At 36.8% G+C, this 22,006-nt stretch overlaps 1 protein-coding gene across 3 annotated transcripts in view; it reads right to left on the reverse strand.

Annotated features, from left to right (window-relative positions):
- Positions 1–22,006, reverse strand: part of NKAIN2 (sodium/potassium transporting ATPase interacting 2) — a 518,720-nt gene that overhangs the window by 267,087 nt on the left and 229,627 nt on the right. For all 3 annotated transcript variants that reach the window (XR_011680776.1, XR_011680775.1, XM_071437552.1), the window contains one exon: positions 17,296–17,433. Coding sequence is in view for 1 of the 3 variants with exons in the window: in XM_071437552.1 (XP_071293653.1) it covers positions 17,296–17,433 (138 nt within the window). In the remaining 2 variants the exon portion in view is untranslated. The remainder of the gene's footprint in view (positions 1–17,295; positions 17,434–22,006) is intronic.

The following is a 22,006-nucleotide window of genomic DNA, read 5'->3' on the forward strand; positions in this document are numbered from 1 at the left end:
TTGCTACAACCTCCTTTCAGGCAGCTCTAGAGAGCAACAAGGTCACCCCTGAGCTTCCTTTTCTCCAGGATGTACAACCCTAGTTCTCCCAGCTGCTCCTCACAAGACTTGTGATCCAGACCCTTCATATGCTCCATTTCCCTTCTCTGGACACACTTTGACACCTCAATGTCTTCCTTGAAGTGTGGGCCCCAAACTGGACATGATACTGCAGGTGTGGCCTCTCCCGTGCTGAGTACAGAGAATCAATCACTTCCCTGGTCCTGCTGGCCACACCTTTCTTGATACAAGCCAGGATGTCACTGGTCTTCTTGGCAAATCTCTTATCCAGATCTTATCAAGGTCTTTACCCATCCTGCCATAATCCTGTCCTTAAAGGTATGGGAGCAACCCTCTTTTCCCAAGAATTGGTGCAAACCTCAACCACTTTGAATAATTTGAAAAGCGTTTTTACTTTTGGTATAAAAGATCAAAAAAAGTATTGTGATTTCCTGTCTATGCTATACTGATCAGCTAACAAGTCCTAACAGGCATTAGATCTTTGAGGAATATAAATAAATATATTCTACTAAGTCATTAATTTCCATATATAAGTTCTCAAAAAAGAATCCATTGATAAGTGTAAATGCTTTCTAATAAGTGAGAAGAAATAGTTCCAAGTATCAGTTAAATGAAATAGCAAACTATGCACAGGCATATTAATGAATATTTCTGGCTGTCTTAACACAGTTGTCATTGACATTCAGCACTCAGCACTCACCATGCAGCTTCAAATAGATTACATAAAAATGATGGAGAAACAGATGATAGATTATTTTTTGAGAGTCAAGCCCTACAGGAAGAGGGCTATCATTTCTCTGATTTTTGTACTCCTTCAGGATAAAGGTCACACTGTAAAGAAATGGAAACTGTCCTCCCATTCAAGTAACAGCAGGATCCAACTGCGACCAACTTGATAGATTTAAATGAAATAGGGAGCAACAAATGCTACAGTTACTTAGTCTAAAACCTCACTTAAAAATCCACTCAAACTTGCAAACAATTCCCCACAGGATACTTAACACCAAAGCTGCCCTCCCGTGTCCAAAAAAAGAAAAAGAACAAAAACAACCTTTTCCAATTAGGCAAAATGAGATCTCACATTTGAGGTTTGTTTTCAAAGTGCATTGAAGAAAAGAAAAACCAACCCAACAAACTAAACCCAAAAAGTGTAAAAAGTAACTAAACAGAAGTCATCAAGAAATTGGCCTTATAATACAGCACCAACCCAGGATGTGTAGGAGCAATTCAAAGCCTACAGAGCCTTAGATCTTTTTCCCTCATATCTCAGCTGAACAGTCATTATTGTACTGAGTAATTCTACTTTCCCCTACTAGCCCCCCTACAGAGGTAGAGTTGAATTATCTTGGTAGAACGTAATTCATTGTCAAAACAAATATGTTACCATGCCAAATTTAAATTGTAATAAAATTAGGCTTCAAGCAATAACAAAACCAAATGAAAAATGCTAGGAATGAGAATTATTTTGCTTCTGTCATGAGGTAAACTCATGGTTCAATTAGCAAACAAATGCAGCTTGAAGCATTCCTATCTCCACCCAGATTTCAGAGAGAGACTGATGAAAGCAAATCCTAACCATTAACAGCAATACATGCCATTTTCTGTGAAAATGTATGCTACAGGTAATAAAAGCAAATTGCAGTATTTGTTGGGCTAAACCTGTATAGTTGCTAGATGTCAAAGTTGATATGGGATATCTGAAAAGCACATACACGTACTGAAATAATTTGCCATTCAAATAGTGTCAAAATACTTAGGTACTATTAGGCAACTAATTTAAAAATACTGCCTATCCAACATACTGTTCTCTAATGTACCCCAAACTGCCTGGGAATATGTGACTGAGCACTCTAGATTTCTGATCATAAGACAATACTTTGTAGCTCATATCATCAGAATTCTTTTAATGACCTGAGGATTAAAACAATGTGAAACTCAAGGAGTCTAACACTTTGTCCAGAATATGTAAGTCAAAATTCAGATGTAGAACTGAAGTCAGTTATGTTCAACATGTACAATATATATTGGAACCAGACTCAGAGGAAATTAGTCGGGAATAACCCAGTCATAAGAAGTAGTAATTATGCCAAGGAGGCAGTCAAACAAACAAACAAAAAAAACAAACAAAAAAGAACCCAAAACCAATCAAACAGAAAAATTGCTATCCCATTTGGTTTGTAGAGATAGGAAGGAAAACTTGAATTTCCAAAACACAACTGATGCTGAAAGATGATGAAAAACTATGATACTTTATCAGAGGAACTTGTAAAAAAGTTCAACGGAGACACAAAGGCCGATAAGAAGATTAAAAGAAATGAAAAAAGAGAATGCACAAAAAACTCCCAGAGCTGAACCTTGAAAAAATAATTTTTACAGATAGGTTAACCACAGCACAGGTCCATAGGCAATGTAGACTCCATTTTTGAGAATGCGAAGTGAGCAGAGAATTTGCACCGCAGCAAAGTCCAGGAGAGCAGATATGACAGAGTATCTCATTATTGCCTACATTAAGGAGCACAAGATCTAATACAGTTACCTAAGCTATTCAACAGTGAGGAGAGAACATCCATTAAATTTTGCAACTACTAAATTAAGGTTTTCTATAGAGAAACAGGGCCAGGAGTAATACAGTGTCACTAAGTCCATATTCTATTTATTTGATTTTACTCTCAGGATCACTCTGGTGATACACACTCCTTTAAGGCAATAAAAAATAAAAAATCCTCATGTATTTCAATGTGTTTCAGTCCTCATGATTTTTAATGCCAGAACTTGGCAGTTCTGTTTCCCAGATGACAGAAAAGGATAAATCTGAGAGTCTCATCATCTCTCCTACTAGGGGAATGAAGACTAGTTTTATTGGAAAGGCAACATTGTATTTAAAATTCCCAGTCATTGTCATGCATGAACATTCACAACACTTCCCTGACTTAACCAGAGCTTTTGAGTTTCTACAGACTCTCTGTGATGTGGTTTGTGCAGGAATTGTCCTACTATGCACATCTTTTAAAGTACAATTGAGTGCAAATCACAGCATACAAGAATCAAAACTTTTTTACCTCATTCCATGGTCAGTGCCTGTTTCCAGGCCTTTTGTGACCATAAATAAAGCTGGCCATTTTTAGAATCTGTTATCCTAGAACTCAAATATCAAATGGTAAAAAGTCAGTGTCAATAAAGTTGTCAAAGAGACTACTCACACAGAAACAGCAATGGATTTTAGAAACAGACACATCACAAAAGGCTGCTTATTCACATCATGTCTACACCTCTGTGAATTTAACAATGACATCTTTATGAGAGAAAAGCATTGTCAATCATCCTAAGACATTCAGACAAATGCATTAATATTGGTAGTAATTAAATTTATTATAAGGGCAAGTCTCTTAAGACAGAAATAGGATCTAATTTTGCCACAAAATTCAGAGCATCAGTAAGAAATAAAAAATTGGCTTAACAAGACAACTAAGAGGTGTAGGACCCAAAACCTTTGTACCATTTATGTCACTAAAAATATTTCAAATCTATGAATAGGTACTTCAAAAAGACTAAAGACAGGAGAGTGCTTCATGTTTCACAGAAAGTAGAAGCAGTACCTAGGTAAAACAAAACTCATAAATAAAATCTGTGACAGGCTTGTTTCAACATTAAATTTCAAACAGGAATTTGCTCTTCAGGGAGATATAAAATTAAATATGTAGAGTGCTCAGTGCCATAGGCTATGAATAACTTTTTGGTTTTTACTCACAACAGAAACATTTTGAAGATTACTTTAGATCTAGACTAAAAAAGTCAAACTGATTAACACTGAGATGATAAAATAAATGATGCCAATTTAAAATTCATTATTTTGTTTTGAAATTTATCACCTATTCAAACAATTTAGCAAAGGACACATACTTGTTTATGCATTACTTACATTATGCTATCCTTTAACAAAATTTTTATCCAAGGAACAACATATATGCTCTTCCAAAAGATGGTGATTTAATAAACTTGAAAACTTCTGTAGATATTTCTAATGAATTCTGCCTTTTTTCTAGTTGGACAGTAAACCCACCAGCTAAATGTTTGATTTTGTGAGCCATAAATGAAAGGAAAAACATCCACTGGTTTCAGAGTACAATCAGCACAGAATCTTTAACTGGCCTACTAGCTGATAAAAAACAACAGGAAACCCAAAATTATTTATGTCTCATTCACCCAAAATTGATACTGAAATAAATGAAAACAGCTGCAGAGCTTAATATAATAAATAAATAAATAGAAATTTAACAAACAGGATGATTGAAAATGGTTAAGAAATTACAGCTAGGAACCAAACTGAGCAGCAGCACTATTGGTTCCTTGAACTGGTATAGGGGGAATCATACCATTTAATTGTAGAACTAAAATGTTACTTTAGTAGACTTGTATAGAAGAAAAATTTATATTGATATGCAAAATTCTGTCCTTAGAGGCATTTATAATTCAAATCTTACCTGCTGAGTTCATAGCACGTAAAATGCTGCTTCGCTATGATCTAACCAATATGACTGTATGTAGCATTAACTTCTATGCCTAATATACATAATAACCCATAAAACAAAATGCAAATAAATAGCGCCCTTGACGGCTAAATTATAGAGGTAGGGAGCATTGGAAATTTTGGAACATGCTTAATAGTCCATTTTACAACTCTACTCATTGTTTATCCTGTCTTTCAGTGTCATTCAGAAAATGTATCTCTATTGGTAATGTTCTCACAGCAACAGGCAAAACTTGAGAGAAGTACCATGCCCTGTTTCTTGTGGAGCTTTGGGAATTGAAAACAGTAATGAAAACAACAAAAATTTTAAAAGGGAAGTACAGATGGAAAGAGAAAAACATCTCTGAAGTTCTAAAATGAAGATTCGTGACAAGATTTACAAATGGTTTTTAAGTAGGTTCTTGTTCAGATGGGGAAAAAAAAAGGCCACATTTGGAATATAACTGAAGAAAAGCATCTCCATCTTCTCTCAGAATTGGAAATGGGGATTTGTAAATGAATAGGGTAGTATAGCTTTGTGTGATTCTCAATGCACCTTTCTTGTAGCATAACCTCAGGGTGACAATGAAGCTCACAAAAAAGAATCAGCCACATTTCTTAGAAAAAAAAACCTCTTGGAAAAAATATGAAGGTGGACTCCAGGTACTGTCAGGTCATCCTGTGCAGAGATATAAGACAACTATGACTAAAGTCAGCTTCATTCAAATTACTAAGATTTCATAAATCTTAATCAGTTGGCAAGAAGAACTTGGTTTCAGTACGGTACTGGTAAACAGGGTTGCTCAGACTTCATTTAATTTAAAGCCAAAATATCGTTTTAGCTACACACTGTACAATGTCTTTTCAAATATACATGGAGAGATTAGCAGAGATTAGGGGGAGACATAGAAATACAAAAGGAGCTGGAATAGAAGGAAGAGCAGCAGCAGAGTTTTTGTTCTGTGGTGGTATTCCACAACAAGCCCAGAGCCAGTCACAAAGGAGAGGCAGCACAACAGAGGAATGTGAGATTTGAGCAGATAGTTTGGACTAAAGGCAATGTTTCCTTTTTTTTTCTAATGTATATGTCACTGTGCTATAAGATGTTAGTTAAAATATATTAATCCCTTGGAAGAAGGACAACAAGGGATACCAGTAGCCATTGCAATAGCCACGGAGTCTGACAAAAGTTATCACAAAACCAGGTTCAGGCATTAGCAGCTTTTCCCTTGCTGAAAGAAGGTACCAGCTTTGTCTGGGACAGCTTTCTTCAGCATAGCTAGTATGAAGCTATGTTTTGGGTTGGTGCTGAAAACAGTGTTTTTAATATAAAGATGTTTGTGTTGTTGCTGAGCAGAGCTTGCAGCCCCTCAAGGCCTTTTCTGCCTCTCACCCCAGCCCACCAGCAGGGAGCCTGGGAGTGCACAGCAAGTTGGGAGGGGACACAGCCAGGACAGCCAACCCCAAGTGACCCTGGCAACACTCCATGCCATATGACATCATTCTCAGTATATAAAGTGGGGGAAGAGGGGAAGAGGGGCATGTTTGGAGTGATGGCGTTTGTCTTCCCAAATAATTTTTAGGCATGATGGACCCTTGCTTCCCTGGGAATGGCTGAACTCCTCCCTGTCCATGGGAACCAGCAAATGAATTTGTTGGCTTTGCTTGCATGTGCAGTTTTGTTTAATCTCTTAAACTGTCTTCATCACAACCCATGTGTTTTCTCACTTTTACCCTTTCAATTCACTTCCCCATCCCAGCAGAGGAGAGTGATTTTATGGGGCACAGCTAACAGCTGGGACAGAGAGATACTGCCCAAAGAATGTTTTTCTTTTTTTTGTTTTTTTTTTTTTTCTTCACTGTTAGGTAGCTGTGATTCCAGTCTTTATTCCGAGACTTTACTGACAGTTTGCAGCACCCCTATTCTTGCTGGATGCACTGGGTAAAACACAGGCTTGTAACTTGAGAAAAATGGATTCACATGATTATCTGTCACAGCCTTTCATCTGATAATGAGAAAATGTCTCAGACCTCTAATATTTCAGCCCCCACGTTCTAAAGCAGTGTGGGAGAATACTTCCCTACTCCAGTAGCATGACACAAGGGCAGAGACATTAAAATCTCTGAGGTGGACAGATATCTCCATGAATGCATGCTATAAACACATAAAAGATAACAAGATAGAGATATAACCTTTTAGACGATCAAATGTCAGCATAATTAATATACAGCAAGTAGAAAAAAATACTAAATAAACAATGTGAAAATCCACAGTGACAAATACAGGTGTAAATCTGGGAAATACAAGGAAACCTGATTACGCTAGATAAAGAGAAATATTCAGCACTGAACTACAGAGGTAATCTCAGAGCACTGGAAACATTACTTTAGCCTTGCTTTATTTTTAATTATGTCTAACTGGCCAGGGCTATTGGGTGCTTAAGAGAATTTTAATGTTTTCCACTGCAGTTTAGGTAGAGGTAGCAAACCCCATGGACTTCATCTCTAATCTCTTCCTTTACCTATCTGTTTAAAGACTTCATCAGCTAAGTCATTCATTCTCCACGCTCTTTATAGTATTTCAACCTATTAGACATTATTTCAGCCTATTAGACATTATTTTAACAGAAAGGGTTGCTAGTTCTTCTAAAGGGAAAAAAAAATGAAAAAAACGAAGCATAGACCCCACTGTGGAAAAAAACCACACTTGTTATTACAGTGACACAACACAGGATCTATTCTAAAGAAAAAAAACTAAATGCAGAGGAACTTCATGTTTTCAACTTTCCATGGTGATGTCTCTGGTTTGAATGCAAATAAAGTACAATATTCATTATACACTGTTTTCAGTTCTACATGGAACTTTACTTCTCAGTGGCGACTCCCTGGAAAACCTCTTCCTTTTCTGTGGAATGGGAGAGGAGAGCCACTTTGAATGGCTACTTTTTAAATGTGAATACAATTCATTGTAAGGGAATAAAACCTATAGGAAAGGATGAATGTAGCTGAATTCTACAGCAGTCAAAACTGTCATGAGAGTAATAATTGTGGATTTAAATTAAAAGTATCAGTCACTGAACAGGTTCTGCATAAAATTTCCTGGGAACCAAAGCTGCACTTAATTATATGATGCAAATTATAATCTTTGATCTTCTAATAATCAGCATTTTAATCACTTTAAAAAACAGTATTAGATAAGTGTCTTTAAAAGGACTTTTTTATAATGGAAAACTTAAAAAACACTCTGAAAATTAGTGAAAATCCATCTCAGTCTGAAGGAAAACAAAACTCCATGCAGAACTGTTCAAGTAAATTCTGTACTAGAGTCTTGTCCAGGGTGACTTTAATCGTACTTTCTGAAAATATATCCAATTAATTTTCAGGAATCAGTGGCTCTAAGAATCAAATAGATTTCATGTTCAAATAAGGGAGAAGAGTATACTATGTTTTTAAAATGTTGGTTTTTAAAAAGCCTCTTGGAGCCTGGCCATTTCTCTTTTACTCTTTAGAACTGTTTTCTGACAGCAGGGAAGTTCTGAGAAAGTAATGTCCTACACAAGACTTAGAGAAATCAGAGACTAAAGAGCTCTTATATGGGGATCACTTCCTTTTTATGTCTTGACTAGTTCTCTGATCAGCAGGGGGTTTGTGTTTTTTTTTTTTTCATTGTGCTTTCCTAGAGCTGGCAGATTTACTGTCTGAGTACTCTTTAATCTTCAAAGAATATTTTACACTTTTTAAAGAAGAGCCATCCTTTACATAATTTTCTTTAGATTAATTATTTGTACCCTCAATGCCTCACACCTAAATAAGTCCCAGTGAAGAGAGCAGATGAAAGTAGTCAAACTTCACCCAGACAATTACAGGGAAAAATACTCTATCCTAAATAATAAGAAAAGTTTAAAATAAAGAGCCAAAAAATGACAGTAAATGCAGAGAAATTTACTGTAGACTATCTTCTTTCATCAACTTCCATACAGTCAAGACAGATGCATTCTGTATATTATTATACTGGAAGTGATTCTTGAACATATTTATTCAAGGCTTAGCTGAATCTCCAGGGCTTAAGAATTTGAAATCCATTGAGATTTCTTGCAAGTTATCAAAATATATCTATAAGGAGAGGTCAAAAGCCCAGGGTCATCAAATCTTAGACCAACTTTCTGGACTGATTATCAGGTAAAAAACAAGATCATTTTTTAAAAACATGTATTTAATACTCCACCAATAAGTTAATGGATAAGCATACAGAAGGAAATACTTTTTGAACACTGGAAAAGTTAAGCTTTTGTTTGATCAAGTTCTGTATGTGTTAGCCATTAGACTCAAAATTTGGAATAGTGCTATGACACTGACCAGCCAGCTATTCAGAAACTTCTATTCCCTTCACATTCTCATCCCTACCCTAAAACAGGCTAGATTCAGTTACAAAAGTAAACTGCTGAGTTTGTCCTTTTAAGTATAAATTAAAGTATATTTGAATCCACAGCATACTAAAATCTAGTCTCAACAGCAGCAAAAGCACTCTATTAAACAGAATACCTCCCTGTGAATCAAATCCCTTTCAGCATATGTTGTTCAAAGTCCAAAGGGCAATCTTCTACTTACATCCCTACTCATTTTTCACAGCATCTCCCAGACGTGAGCGAAAACCTCCAATAAAATAACAGTCAGCCAAGTTTACAAAGGTCATTTGTATGGAGGTAGCATCAGTAGTAAAAGGACAGACTATAAAAAGAATCTCAAACTCTACTATTCCTTGGCATCCAAAGTATCACTAATCTTTTATGAGAATTTTTAAGAGAAAAAAGTTGCAATAACGTGCTCTTGTTCCCGGTATTTCTGAACATGGAGATATTTCAGAAAACACTGACAAGACTTGAGGAAGGATTACTGAAAAGGTGACCAGAATAAAGGACATTTTTTAAGAAGAGCTTTGACAAACATTTTTATTGAACAAACATATTAATGAGCAAGTATTTTCAACCAAAATACTAAGTATAAATTCTGGAGTGAAAAGAATGCTAACATATTGAATACTTATCATGGAAAATGTCAAAGAGAATTTATGCTGCTATTCATGGCATGGAAAGCATTTCAAGAAAATGCCCCTATGCAGATACTAGTATACCATAAAATACCAGTGCTTCATTAGCATCAATTTATCTGGCATAACAAAAATTAAGCCATGAATGAAGCAAAGCTAATTCAGGGCTGAGGTGGACTCTCCAGCACTGTAAGAGTCTTAATTCATGTTATGGAGTTTTACCAGTGTCCCAAGCATGTTTCTGCAAGGTTTACTAGTCCTCTTTTAAGTTTTCTAGTTTTTTAGTTTGTATTTTTTCTTGGTCCTCATCCTCTTGGTCACACATTTTGCACTTTAAAGCTTTTATTTACTTCAATGCAATCCTATGCTGCATTATAGTTTTAGCAACTTTATATCTCCATTTACTTCATCAGACACAACCTTTCACAGAAATGTTTATTATAGTTAACTATCTCTACTAACTAGGTATACAAGTGTGCTGTTTCTCCCTTGCTTTGTCTCCTCTTTAATTTGGGAGTTTACAGGGATGCTAAAGCAATATTCTACTGAAAGTGTAAATATAGTGCTTAGGGAGATGGTTCAGTGGTGGGTTTGGCCATATTAGGTTAATGGTTGGACTCAATGATAATACAGGTCATTTCCAATCTTAATGATTCTATCATTCATTGGTTTTTCATTAAGATGAGGATTAGTAAAAAATGTTTTTTTCTTGATCTTTCTGGAGGCACAGTGACCACTAATATTTTAGTCACTGTTAGTTGATGACTAGACATAATTGTTTCTAAAAACTCATCTGTTTTTTTTTTTCAGCTGAAGAAAAATGATTTACATATCTAATTTTTAATCAACAGCCCCAAGAATAAAACGAGTAAGCATTGAGGAACTATTCTGTTTAAATTTCACCTTAACATTTGTTCTATTTATATGTAGGCAGAGCCTTCCATAATGGCCACTTTGGGGGGTGCTGTCACCTCCTTGATCTTGCATCATTTGTGTTTTATGAATCTCTTTGATTTTTCTGATTGAAAATGTAACGGTAGTGTTCTTATGATACAGCCACTTGAAACTAATGGATGATGACCTTCCCTTTCCTTCCCAAGTGTAAGAACATCTTAATACACATGCAGTTCTCAAATAAAAAAGCTGTTCTGTCCCTCCCTGTTTAAGGCACATGTGAAGTTTAATTCCTGGAATTCTATGAAATCTGGGGAAATTAATATTCTGTCATCATTATCTTTCATTGCTTATCCCTGAGATACCTCTTTTGTTTGTTTGTATTTAACTTTTTCATTGGGTAGGTGTATATTTGGATTACTCCTGACATTTTAGTAATTACTTTTCACTGATACAGATTTTCTTACTAAGATGGAAATATAACTGTGGTCACACACTTCCTGGTTGATCTGGCTTGTAAGTACTAAAATATAAATCACCTTCCATCACACTATTTTCTACCTGAGTGAAACAAATAAATCCTGAAATTTTTTATACTGAGAACAGCATGGATAATGAAAGATGTTTCATACAAGTAACATTTCCAGTTTTAGGTGGCTTTACTTCAGTCTTCTTCAGCTTGCCTTCTAGCTCACATTCAGCAAAGATTTTAGTAAATAGAGTGACAGAATTTCCTAAAATTTAATCATTTGGTTGCTGGAATTAGTGATAGGTGCAGGAAATTGTTTTTTCAAGCCCATTTGTGCCAGACATAGAAGTCTAAGGGGCTGGTCTTCTCTGAAATATAGTAGATATAAGAGCTAACTGTTTTGTTACTTACATTAAAAATAAAATTATCAGAAATCTATGTGAGTAATAGAAATAATTTATTCATTAAATACATTGAAATACAGAAATGAATATATAGGTATGAACACAAAAGGGACAGAGACAAGACAGGGGTGTTTAATGCATTAATTCCCTCTGTCTTCAACATGGAGGATGGGCCAAGAGGGTCTCAGTGCCCTGAGGTGGAGGACCATGACTCTGAGAATGATCAGCTCCCAGTTGATCCTGAACTTTTGTGGGATCTGCTGCTCCAGCTGGATCCCTACAAATCTATGGGGCCTGATGAGATTAATCCAGATTCCTCAAAGAGCTAGCTGATGACACCTCAAAGCCTCTCTGGATGATTTTTGAGTGGTCTTGGGAATCCAGAGAGGTTGACTTCCAGTTGACTGTAAGCTAGTTAACATAGTCCCAATTTTCAAAATGGCAAGAAGGAGGACCCTGGAAACTACACGTCTGTCAGTCTCACTTCAGTGTCTGTTAAAATAATGGAAAATATTATTCTGGGAGATATTGAAAAATGCTTGGAGAACAACACAGTCATCAGTCACAGCCAGCATGGCTTCATGAAGGGAAAATCCTGCTTATCAAACCTAATTTCCTTCTACAACAGGGTAATCCATCTCATTGATCTAGAAATGCAAGGAAATGGATTCTTTTTGGACTTCAGCAAAGATTTTGATACTGTCTCTCACAAAAACCTTCTGGGCAAAGCATCAAGTTCACAGCTAGATAATTGTGTTATGTGATGGGTGAGAAACACACTCATGAGTTGGGCACAAGGGATTATAGTGAATGGGGTGACATCAGGCTGATGTCCTTCACTAAGCTCCATCCTCAACTCTGTGCTCTTCAATATCTTCATTTCTGACTTGGATGAAGGACACAACGAAATACTAAGTTTGGCAAGGACACCAAACTTAGATTGATGGAGGAGCCATCAACTCCCTCAAGGGCAAAGAGGCCCTGCAGAGAGACTTTGACAAATTAGAGAAATGGGCAATCACCAGCCATATGAAATTTAACAAGGGCAAGTTCCAGATTCTGTGCTTGGAATGGGGCAACCCTGGTTGCGTGCACAGACTGGAGAAGGAGAAGCTGGAGAGCAGCCCCATGGAAAGGGACCTGGGGGTCCTGGTTCAATGGCAAGCTGAGCATGAGTCAGCAGTGCCCTGGCAGCCAGGAGAGCCAAGCATGTCCTGGGGGGCATCAGGCACAGCATGGCCAGCTGGGCAAGGGAGGGGATGGTCCTGCTCTGCTCTGAGCTGGGGTGGCCTCACCTTGAACCCTGTGCGCAGTTTTGGGCAGCACAATATAAAAGAGCTATTGAGTTATTAAAGAACATCCAAAGGAACAGTAGAAGGATGGGGAAGGGTCTGTAGTCCCTTATGAAGAGGAGCTGAGGTCACTTGGTTTGTTCGGCCTAGAAAAGAGGAACCTGAGGGGAGACCTCATTTTGGTTTTCAGTATCCTCACAAGGAAAAGTGGAGGGAAAGGCACTGATCTCTTCTCCCCGGTGACCTGTGACAGGGCTTAGTGAAATGGCACAAAGCTGAGACAGGGGAAGTTCAGGCTGGATATCAGAAAAAGGTTTTTCACCCACAGGGTGGTTGAACAGTGGAACAGGCTCCCCAGGGCAGTGATCACAGCACCAGCCTGTCTGAGTTCAGGAAGCATTTGGACAATGCTCTCAGGCACATGGTGTGAATCTTGGGGTGTCTTGTGCAGGGCCAGAAATTGAACTCAATGATCCTGAAGAGTTCATTCCAACTCAGCACATTCTATGGGTCTATGATTCTAAAAACAACAGAAAAATTTTCCCATTCATTTTTATCCATGACAAACTACTGAATCAAGGAAGAAACTGAAGAATATTATTATGTGTGCTTGAACAAACTTGAACAAACAAGTCATCTTTCCAATGGCACAGCTTGAAACGAAAGCAGAATCTTAATTCACAGCCTTGTGTGACAGCCACCAGACAGAGCTACTACAAAAATGTTCAAGGTCATTTACTTAATTGTACTTATAATATTATTGGGCATTAGCTCAAAATGATTATGCAGAAAATTATTGCTTATGTTCCCAAATTATCATTTGCTCTGAAAACTTGTGTAGAGCAGAGAAGTAATGTCTGTGTGCCTCCTTCTATAAATAAATGTCTACATCTCAGTTGCAACACAGTAAGTACAATTAAGCAGAAGCACTGAATGGTTTGTCTCAGAATGGAGAAGTACTTCCTAAGAAAACCTTTTACAGAGAGCAGATTCAGGTAGGAGTCTGACTTCACAGACTTCAAAATTTTGTGTCTTGCAGGCTGACAAGAATGCACAATGACTATTCTACTTAATTTCATCATCCTTTTTGTTAAATGGTTTTACACATAATTTTTCCCCTAACCGTTATAAAGAAAGCAGAAGTAAAATAAGAGGAAAAACTTGTTTATTGTGCAGATGAATGAGCAGTAGAACAAGTTGTTCAGAGAGGTTGCAGAGTCTCCCTTTTTGGAGATATTAAAAAATCATCTGGATGCAATGCTGTGCCATGAGCTCTAGGATGACCCTGCTTGAGCAGGGAAGTTGGACCAGATGATCCACTGTGGATCATTGAAACTCCAGTTCAAATGACTCCTTCTAACTTCACCCATTATGGGATTCTGTGAAAATATATTTTTTAACAATTTCTGTGCTGAGCTTGAGTACACAGACTTTCTTATTATAAATAAAACCATTACCTGGAAGAAAAATCAAATTATGTCAATAAGGTGTATCAATGCCAGAATTCACTTATTAAAAATGTTAAGCATAAGAATCCTTTTATTATAACTGTTTTATCTGAAAATTTGTTCTCTTAACAAGATTTAACAAAACAGTCATCTGAATGTTTTCTCCCCAAAAATCCTGGCCAAATCATTCACCATATGGAGACTGTCTTACTGTCTTTAAAATTCAGAAAGGTAGCTCAGAGGCTTTACAATTTCCCATGGCATGATTTTAGTCATTGGATAGTATCCTGGTATCTACATATGAACTGCTGCACATTTTCATGTGCTACTTTAAACATTTTTTTAAGAAAGGAAGATAATAAATTTCAATTTAAAACAGAAATATTCCAAACCTGAATTGGTAGAGTCAGGGCTACTTGTCATATAAGACATTAAGTAGATCCCACTAGGTGTGCTGAGCAATTGACCATATCTAGTCTTTAAAAAGACATAGATTAGCTCAACTGTACTCTCTGGGGCCTAATGGCTTGGCAGACTGATGATGCTGCAAGAAGCACAGACATAAGGTAATTACCTCTTTCTCTTTGGTTTTTTTTTTATTTTGGGTTGTTTTTTTTTTTTTTTTCACATGTATAGCAGCAATTACATGTTAAGTAATGTACCACTAATAATCTATCCTTTTCTCACAGACCTAATGTGACCAGGTACAAGCTTGGAAGGGACCTTTAAAAACCCTTTAGTCCCTGCCATTCGCATGGATATTTTTATCTAGATTTGGTTTTTCAAAGTCCTATCCAACATGGCCTTGAACACCCCCAAGAATCAGGCATACACAAATTCTCTGATCTGTCCCAGTGTCTAGCCAGCCTCATTGTAAATATTTTCTTCCTTATGTTCAATCTAACCCTGCCTTCTTTTCAGCTTGGGCCTATTGTTCCTTTTTCTGTCACTACAGGCCCTGGTGAAAAGACCTTCTCTGTCTATCTTTTAAGTCCCCTTTATATATTGAAAAGCTACAATAATGTTTGCCCAGAGCTTTCCCTTCTCCAGCCTGAACAATTCCAACTCTCTCAGCCTGCCTCTTGAGGATAGATGTTCTACCCCACTGACTGTTTTCATGGTCCTTCTCTGGACCTGCTCTAAGAGGTTCATGTCTTTGTTTTACTGTGGGTCACAGAGCTCCTCTGTTGATTCAACTAAATAAAGGATGAGATTTTTATCATTGTCTTCTTATTCAAACAGTCTGTGATAACTGGCACATTCAGGTGTCTTTTATAAACTCCAAACAAGACAGTTGGATCTTAGATTGGTTCAATCCAAATCAATGAGATGATGTAGAGAGGCAAACTCACAAAGCCAGATGGGCTCCACAGTTGGGGTGAGCTCTAAGAAAGATGTGTGCGAAAATTAGTTAGAACAGTGTTGCACAACCACATCATTCAGAAACTCACGTGAACACACTCAATTTATAAAGCTGGTGTTCTTCCCCATTCACAATTATCATAGCAGCAGGCCATTTAAATATAATTTTTTGTTTAGCTCAGTTATCTAATTTGTGCCCATGCTTTGTTTTATGCCACAGAATAGTTTTGGGATGGAACATTTAAACCTTTTTCTTTAACAGATGCTTGAATTTTGCATTTTTATTTTCAAGTCTCTTGTATTGGTCAAAGTCCCAGAAAAGAAAAGAAACTCCAGTTCAAATGACTCCCAGTTTTGTAACTTGAAGGAAATATAAATATTTAAGGCTTTCAACATACTCTTCAATGTTGATAGTAAATTTTTTGGAATATATTAAATTGTGTGCATGCATAAAGGCATCACACATGTGGATACAAATTTTCTGCATACAGGAGATCACAGAGACAGAAACACAGACACAAATGTTAATGTATTTCTCCCAGTATCACAGTAATGTAATATGGATGGTAGCACTGGGATAGAAGCAAAATTTTTCTTTATTCTGAGTGACTACCGGTGTATGAGGGAATAGTTAAGAGAGAGACTTTGCAGAAGAGGTACAGATTAGGTGGAGTTAACAGACGCAAGGGATAAAGACTTTAAACTGAAAGAGCAAGCTGAGAATAGGTTTAGATTAGATATTAGGAAATCCTCTTCACTGTGAGGCTGGTGAGACACTAGAAAACATTTTCCAGAGAAGTTGTGGATTCCCCATTCTCAGAAGGGGCTCAAGAGTAGGTTGGAGTGGAGTTTAAAACAATCTGGCCTACTGAAAGGTGCCCCTGCTAGTCTGGAACTAGGTGATCTTTAAGCTTGCTTCCAATGCAAACCATTCTATCATTCTAAGATCCCCTTGTTTTCATCTGACATGAAAATATGGCTGTGTATGGGCAAATTTTTCAACTCCTGTCTCTCAAATGTATACAAGCTTTACATGAATTAATAATCAATTTTGACAGTAATTAAAAATTGTTATGAAAATCTAACAAAAGGTATTCCGAATGATGATTGTCAGAGTTGCTATTATTTTCTCTTTGTAGAAGTACAAATGGCAAAAACCCCAAAAACCCAGAGTATGAAAAGAGAATTTAATTAATACTGCATTGTGCCAGAGAGTACAGACATACTAAGTCTGTGTATAAGGGGTAGCTGAATAAGGAAGGAAATGGATTAAAAATGTTAATTAAGGTCCAAATCCTTATTTTCATATTGGAGCCCTCAGTCCATTATTTCTTACCATAACATCATACCTCACTTCAGGTTGGATTATAAATTCTAGGAGGCATGTACATAACAGATAAGCACTCTAGCAACAGAAGTTAATAACAATAATGAGTAACTATAATGAATCACGCCTCTGTTGGGGAGGTCCAGTGTATCTAGGAAAGTTACAGCTAACATTTAGACTAGCTCTAAATTCCCCTAATACTGAAGACATTGTAATTCCTTAAGCTGACTCCACTTGAAAGTTCATATTGTCATGCACTTAATGACCATATTGACTTTTAAATTTTGGAGACTGTTACCAGTTGATTATTGCAGGTGTCCCAAAAGCATAGTAAGTAAATTTCAAAATGCTACAGAAGAAAATTAAACTAAAATAAGATTTCTATTTGCTTTAAGAATGATGCAGTTTGGAGTGTTTTTCTGTTTGGTTGTTTTTTTTTTTCCCCACATGCACATCAAAGTAAGTAAATGAAATGAAATACTCACTCCTGTTATGTAACGAGGTCTATACTGGATGGTTCCAAATAAGCCAAGAATGACTATAATAATGTGTATAAAATTTGCGAGGATGGGTGCCCACTGATAACCAAGGAAGTCAAATATCTGCCTCTCGAGCACAGAAACCTATGATTAAAAAGCAAAAGCATAAATAGATTAGAACAAACCAGAAATCATATATAGAGGTGTTTCCCCTTCCCATATCCCAGACAATTGCTCTGTGTTAAAAAAATACTTGTCAGCAGTAAAATAAGATGACTTTGAAATTCTTCTAGTTTCAATGAAAGCTGCACTTCTCACTGGTTACTGAGGTATATTCTACCAAGATACAAAACTGTTCACCTAGAATGGTATGCTTGCAGGAGGAGAAACACAAATCACTCTTACATACAACAGCAAATGTTTTAGGGTATCAGTGCTTTTATCAGTGTTTTTATTACAATGTTTTAGGGTATAGTGCTGAAAACGTGATAGGTTTATGACATCTCATCTACATTGTTTCCATTTACAACACCATCCTTTAGCCTGGTCCAGTCTCTTCCACAATTTCACTGCATTTTGATTTTTATCTCTTCTCTCTACTCCAGCTATTCTATCACTGGGCTTTTACCTGTAACCAAATACATGCAACTTTTTGATCTGGTTCTACTGATAATGACTCTACTTTACATTCTTCCATTGTCAGAAACATCAGCTGAAGTATAAACTTCCCCAAGACTCTAGATAAATAATATAAAATAATATTAAAAATCAATTGTGGAACAATCCCATCCCAGTCTGATGTTTAATATCATTCCAAACAGACAGGTCAGATATAGAAAAAAATGCTTTCCTAACAGTACCAGTAGAAATATTTTCACAATTCCAATAGCAGATGTCCCTTAAACAGTGTTCTAACATTATGTAAAAATACAGTACTGTAGCTCAATCCATAGGTAGAATGACATGTTTGGACAAAAATAATATTTATGTTAATATTAGAAGGCAATATAATGGTGAAGTATATTTAGACAGAAAGATCAGGAAGTTTCTTTGACAGCATTCCAACAATTTCATTAACTTTATTGGTGAATTGATGAATTTCACAAAACTGTGAATAATGAAAATAAAATTTAAAAATTAAATTATTATTATTAATAATTAAAATAACAGCGATGTAGACACCACACACTCCAAAAAAAAGAAGAAAGAGCAAGAGCAAGAAAGGAAGAGAAAGAAAAAAAGAACAGGTGGTTGTTTCTTGATTAAGTTTCATTAAATAACAGGTAACTATTTACTGAGTTTATGTTATGCTGTGTATGAACTGAGTTAGTTTTATGTGCCAACCACTCTGTTAATTTAAAAAATAACACCTTTTAGATCAAGTACTAAATGAGTAATTAACTACTGCTTTTGTATGGTACAGCTATGGGAGAATTTTTCAATTTTCATGCCACAGTCCACTATCACATGAACACTTCCTTTTTGAAATTAAATAAGAAAACTTTTCATTAAAAGACATCCTACATTCACATCAGCATTGCAAATGTAAAAAGGCTGTTAATTATATGCTATGTACTGACATTTGTTGAACTTTGAGATGGAGACTGCCAAAATAATCCTGGGAAAGTTTGCCAGCCATGTAATTTCAAATTTGAGTGTTCAGGTTTCAGGTCAAACACTGAATTTCTCTTTTCAACAAAGACTTCTTTCAAACAACTCATCCTTCTTATAACCGGTCTTAGTATTTTGACTACCATTTTATTTTACATATTTATTGAACGAAATTATGTTCATACATGATCCAAAATGTTTCTGAACTATTTGTGCTATCCTACAACTCTCCCTAGCAGAGGAAAGTCACAGAAGAGTTCCCAGAATCCCAAGACAAGTCTAATGGTGACAATGGAATGAAGAAGAAACAAAAGGAAGGTCAAGCTGTATTAGGAACTTCATGAAAACTCAGATTGCCTGTGCTTCTAAGTTTATCATTAAGAAATATTTCCTTGACTACAGACACAGTAATTTATATTAAAGAAGGCCAACATGTGGCATGAAGCAGTATTACATAGGTCAGTGTGAAGTCTGTTAGGTGTATCAGCAAAAGACCTGTTAACCCAAGTGCTGTTAAACAAGTAACAAAGGGAAAATTATCCCTCTGAGCACAGAGCTCTTATTTTCATCAGATGAAGAGTAAATGAGAGGAGCAAAGCAGTAGCAAAAAGAGTACAGACTGTTCACTAGACTGCTTTTAGTTTAGTAACGGTAGAGATTCAGCAAGCAAAAAACAATACATGGGAAGCTGCAAATCATTCAAACAGCAGGAGATCATCCAGTTAAGTATGCCAATTACAGAGGAAAATTGCAGCATGCTAATTAATTGTATAAAAAGTAGAAAACTTCATATTCCTGACACGACTTCTAGTCAAAAATGAAACTGTGCTACCATGCATCAACATGTTTTGTTTTGCTTGACTTGGTGAAAGATGCGGTTCCACCAAAACTTCCTTGTGGGACTGCATTGGATAAATGGCTATTCTGTGAGAATATTTTCTTTTCGTACATCAATGTACTCTTTGTTTTTTCCCATTGCTAGTAATTCCTTCAGCACTAAGCAACCACTCAGATTTTGTGGCCATGTTGAACTTGAGGTGAGTAAATACCAAACAGCAGGGCACACAAGGCAGGGGGTAAATACAGAAGAAAAGGACAAGTCTGCACCACTTCTGTCTATGTATATCTACCTCTCATTTCTCATAGGCAGAATTGCTATTAAATTTTCTCACATCACTTCAAGGGATCAGCTGTGTGCAGGAGCTGCTGGATATGTGAAATGGCAGCACTCTGTCAGGTGCGTACAGATGAAATGCTGTAGAAATGCAACTCTTCCTTAGAAGATCACACTAGCACGGCAAGGTGCATTGTGGATTTATGAAATGGAAATTATAGGACAGAACTAGATCTTTATTTCCACTTCCTGAAGAGATGAAGGTGAAGAGACACTAAAACTTATCCACAAACAAACAAAAATATAATACAGACTTTCTACATGAGTTATTTTCTAAAAAATCTCACTGTGTTTCCAAAAGGAGAAAAGTAGAAAGTAGGACAAAGTAGTAACAAAGACTATTAAAAATAGTATTATGTAGTATATTCCTCTTCCACAGATGTCAGAATCATAAGGGATTTCCTTACATAGCAAGAGAAAATATAGATGTGATTTTGAAAGCATTTTATCCCTTTACTTCAAAATTTTTGGTTAAACAACTGCACTTCTTCAAATCATACCTGCTAGCTTCAATGTTTAATGTTGTTTCAAGGATATTACAGAGATAAAGGAAAGAACTAACAAAGAAATATTAATCTTTAAAGTCAAGGAATTTTCTTTCTTCCTCCTCAGGGGTTGGTATTGGCACTTTTACATTTCTGTTATTGACATGGGCACTGGGGTTTTGCACACCTTTAGTGAGTTTGCTGATGCCACCAAGCTGTGTGGTGCAGGTGACACACTGGAGGGAAGGGATGTCATCCAGAGGGACCTGGACAGGCTTCAGAGGTGCATTTGTGTGAACCTCAAAGTTCAACAAGGCCAAGTGCAAGGATTCATTCGGGCAATTCCAAGCCCAAATCCAGGCTGTGCAGAGAGTGCATTGAGAGCAGCCCTGGGTAGACAGACTTGGGGTTGTCTGTGGACAAGAAGCAAAACACATGCTGGCAAAGTGCACTTGAAGCCCAGAAAGCCAACCCCATCCTAGGCTGCATCAAAAAACAGTATGGCCTGCAGGGTGAGGGAAGGGATTCTGTCCTTCTGCTCTGCTCTGGTGAGACTCCAGCTGGAGTGCTGCATCCAGCTCTGGGGTCCTCAATACAAGAAAGATGTCAACTGGTAGGAACAAGTTCACTGAGGCCACTAAGTTGGTCACAGGGTTGGACACCTCTCCTCTGAAGACAGGCTGAGAGAGCTGGGACTCTTCAGCCTGGAGAAGAGAAGGCTTCAGGGAGGCCTTAGAGCAGCCTCCCATTAGCAAAGAGGGGCTTACAAGAAACCTGGAGAGGGATTTTTTTAACAAGGGCAGGTAATGACATGACAAGGGGAAATGGCTTTAAGCTGAAAGAGGGTAGATTTAGATTAGATATTAGGAACTCTAAGAAACCCTTTCTTGTGAGAGTGGCAAGGTATTGGAACAGGTTGCCCAGAGCAGTTGTGGACTCCTCAGTCTCTGAAGGTGTTCAAGACCATGTTGGGTGGGGCTTTGAGAAATGTGGTCTAGTGCAAAATGTCCCTGCTCATGATAGGGGTGTTGGAACTAGATAATCTTTAAGGTCCTTTCCAACCTAAACCATCCTGTGATTCCATGATGCAGGGAAAGAGTTTAAATTGAGAAAAGCAAAAAGGAAAAAAGGTTGCTTTGGATGAAAAAGTATACTATGGTGGAAAAAGAAAAATATGTTTTAATTCAATTCCACACTAATAATGCAGTGAACTCAAAATGTAGGATTATGGACAGTCAGGTTCTAATGTTAGAAAATAATCACTCACCACATTGTCTTAGGCAGATTATTTGATGTATTCACTGATAAAATTATAGAAGACTTTATTTAAAGGGGACTATTTTACTAACACATTATTTTTTCCAGACTTGGGCAAACTATTGTAAAAATAAATATAAAATAAAATGAACCCGTATAGTGCCAAATTGGCATAGCTCAAAAACTATTT

This window comes from Agelaius tricolor, unplaced genomic scaffold, assembly GCF_023055355.1.
Source record: "Agelaius tricolor isolate 1412-34295 unplaced genomic scaffold, bAgeTri1.0.p SCAF_1, whole genome shotgun sequence".
Lineage (NCBI taxonomy): Eukaryota > Metazoa > Chordata > Aves > Passeriformes > Icteridae > Agelaius > Agelaius tricolor.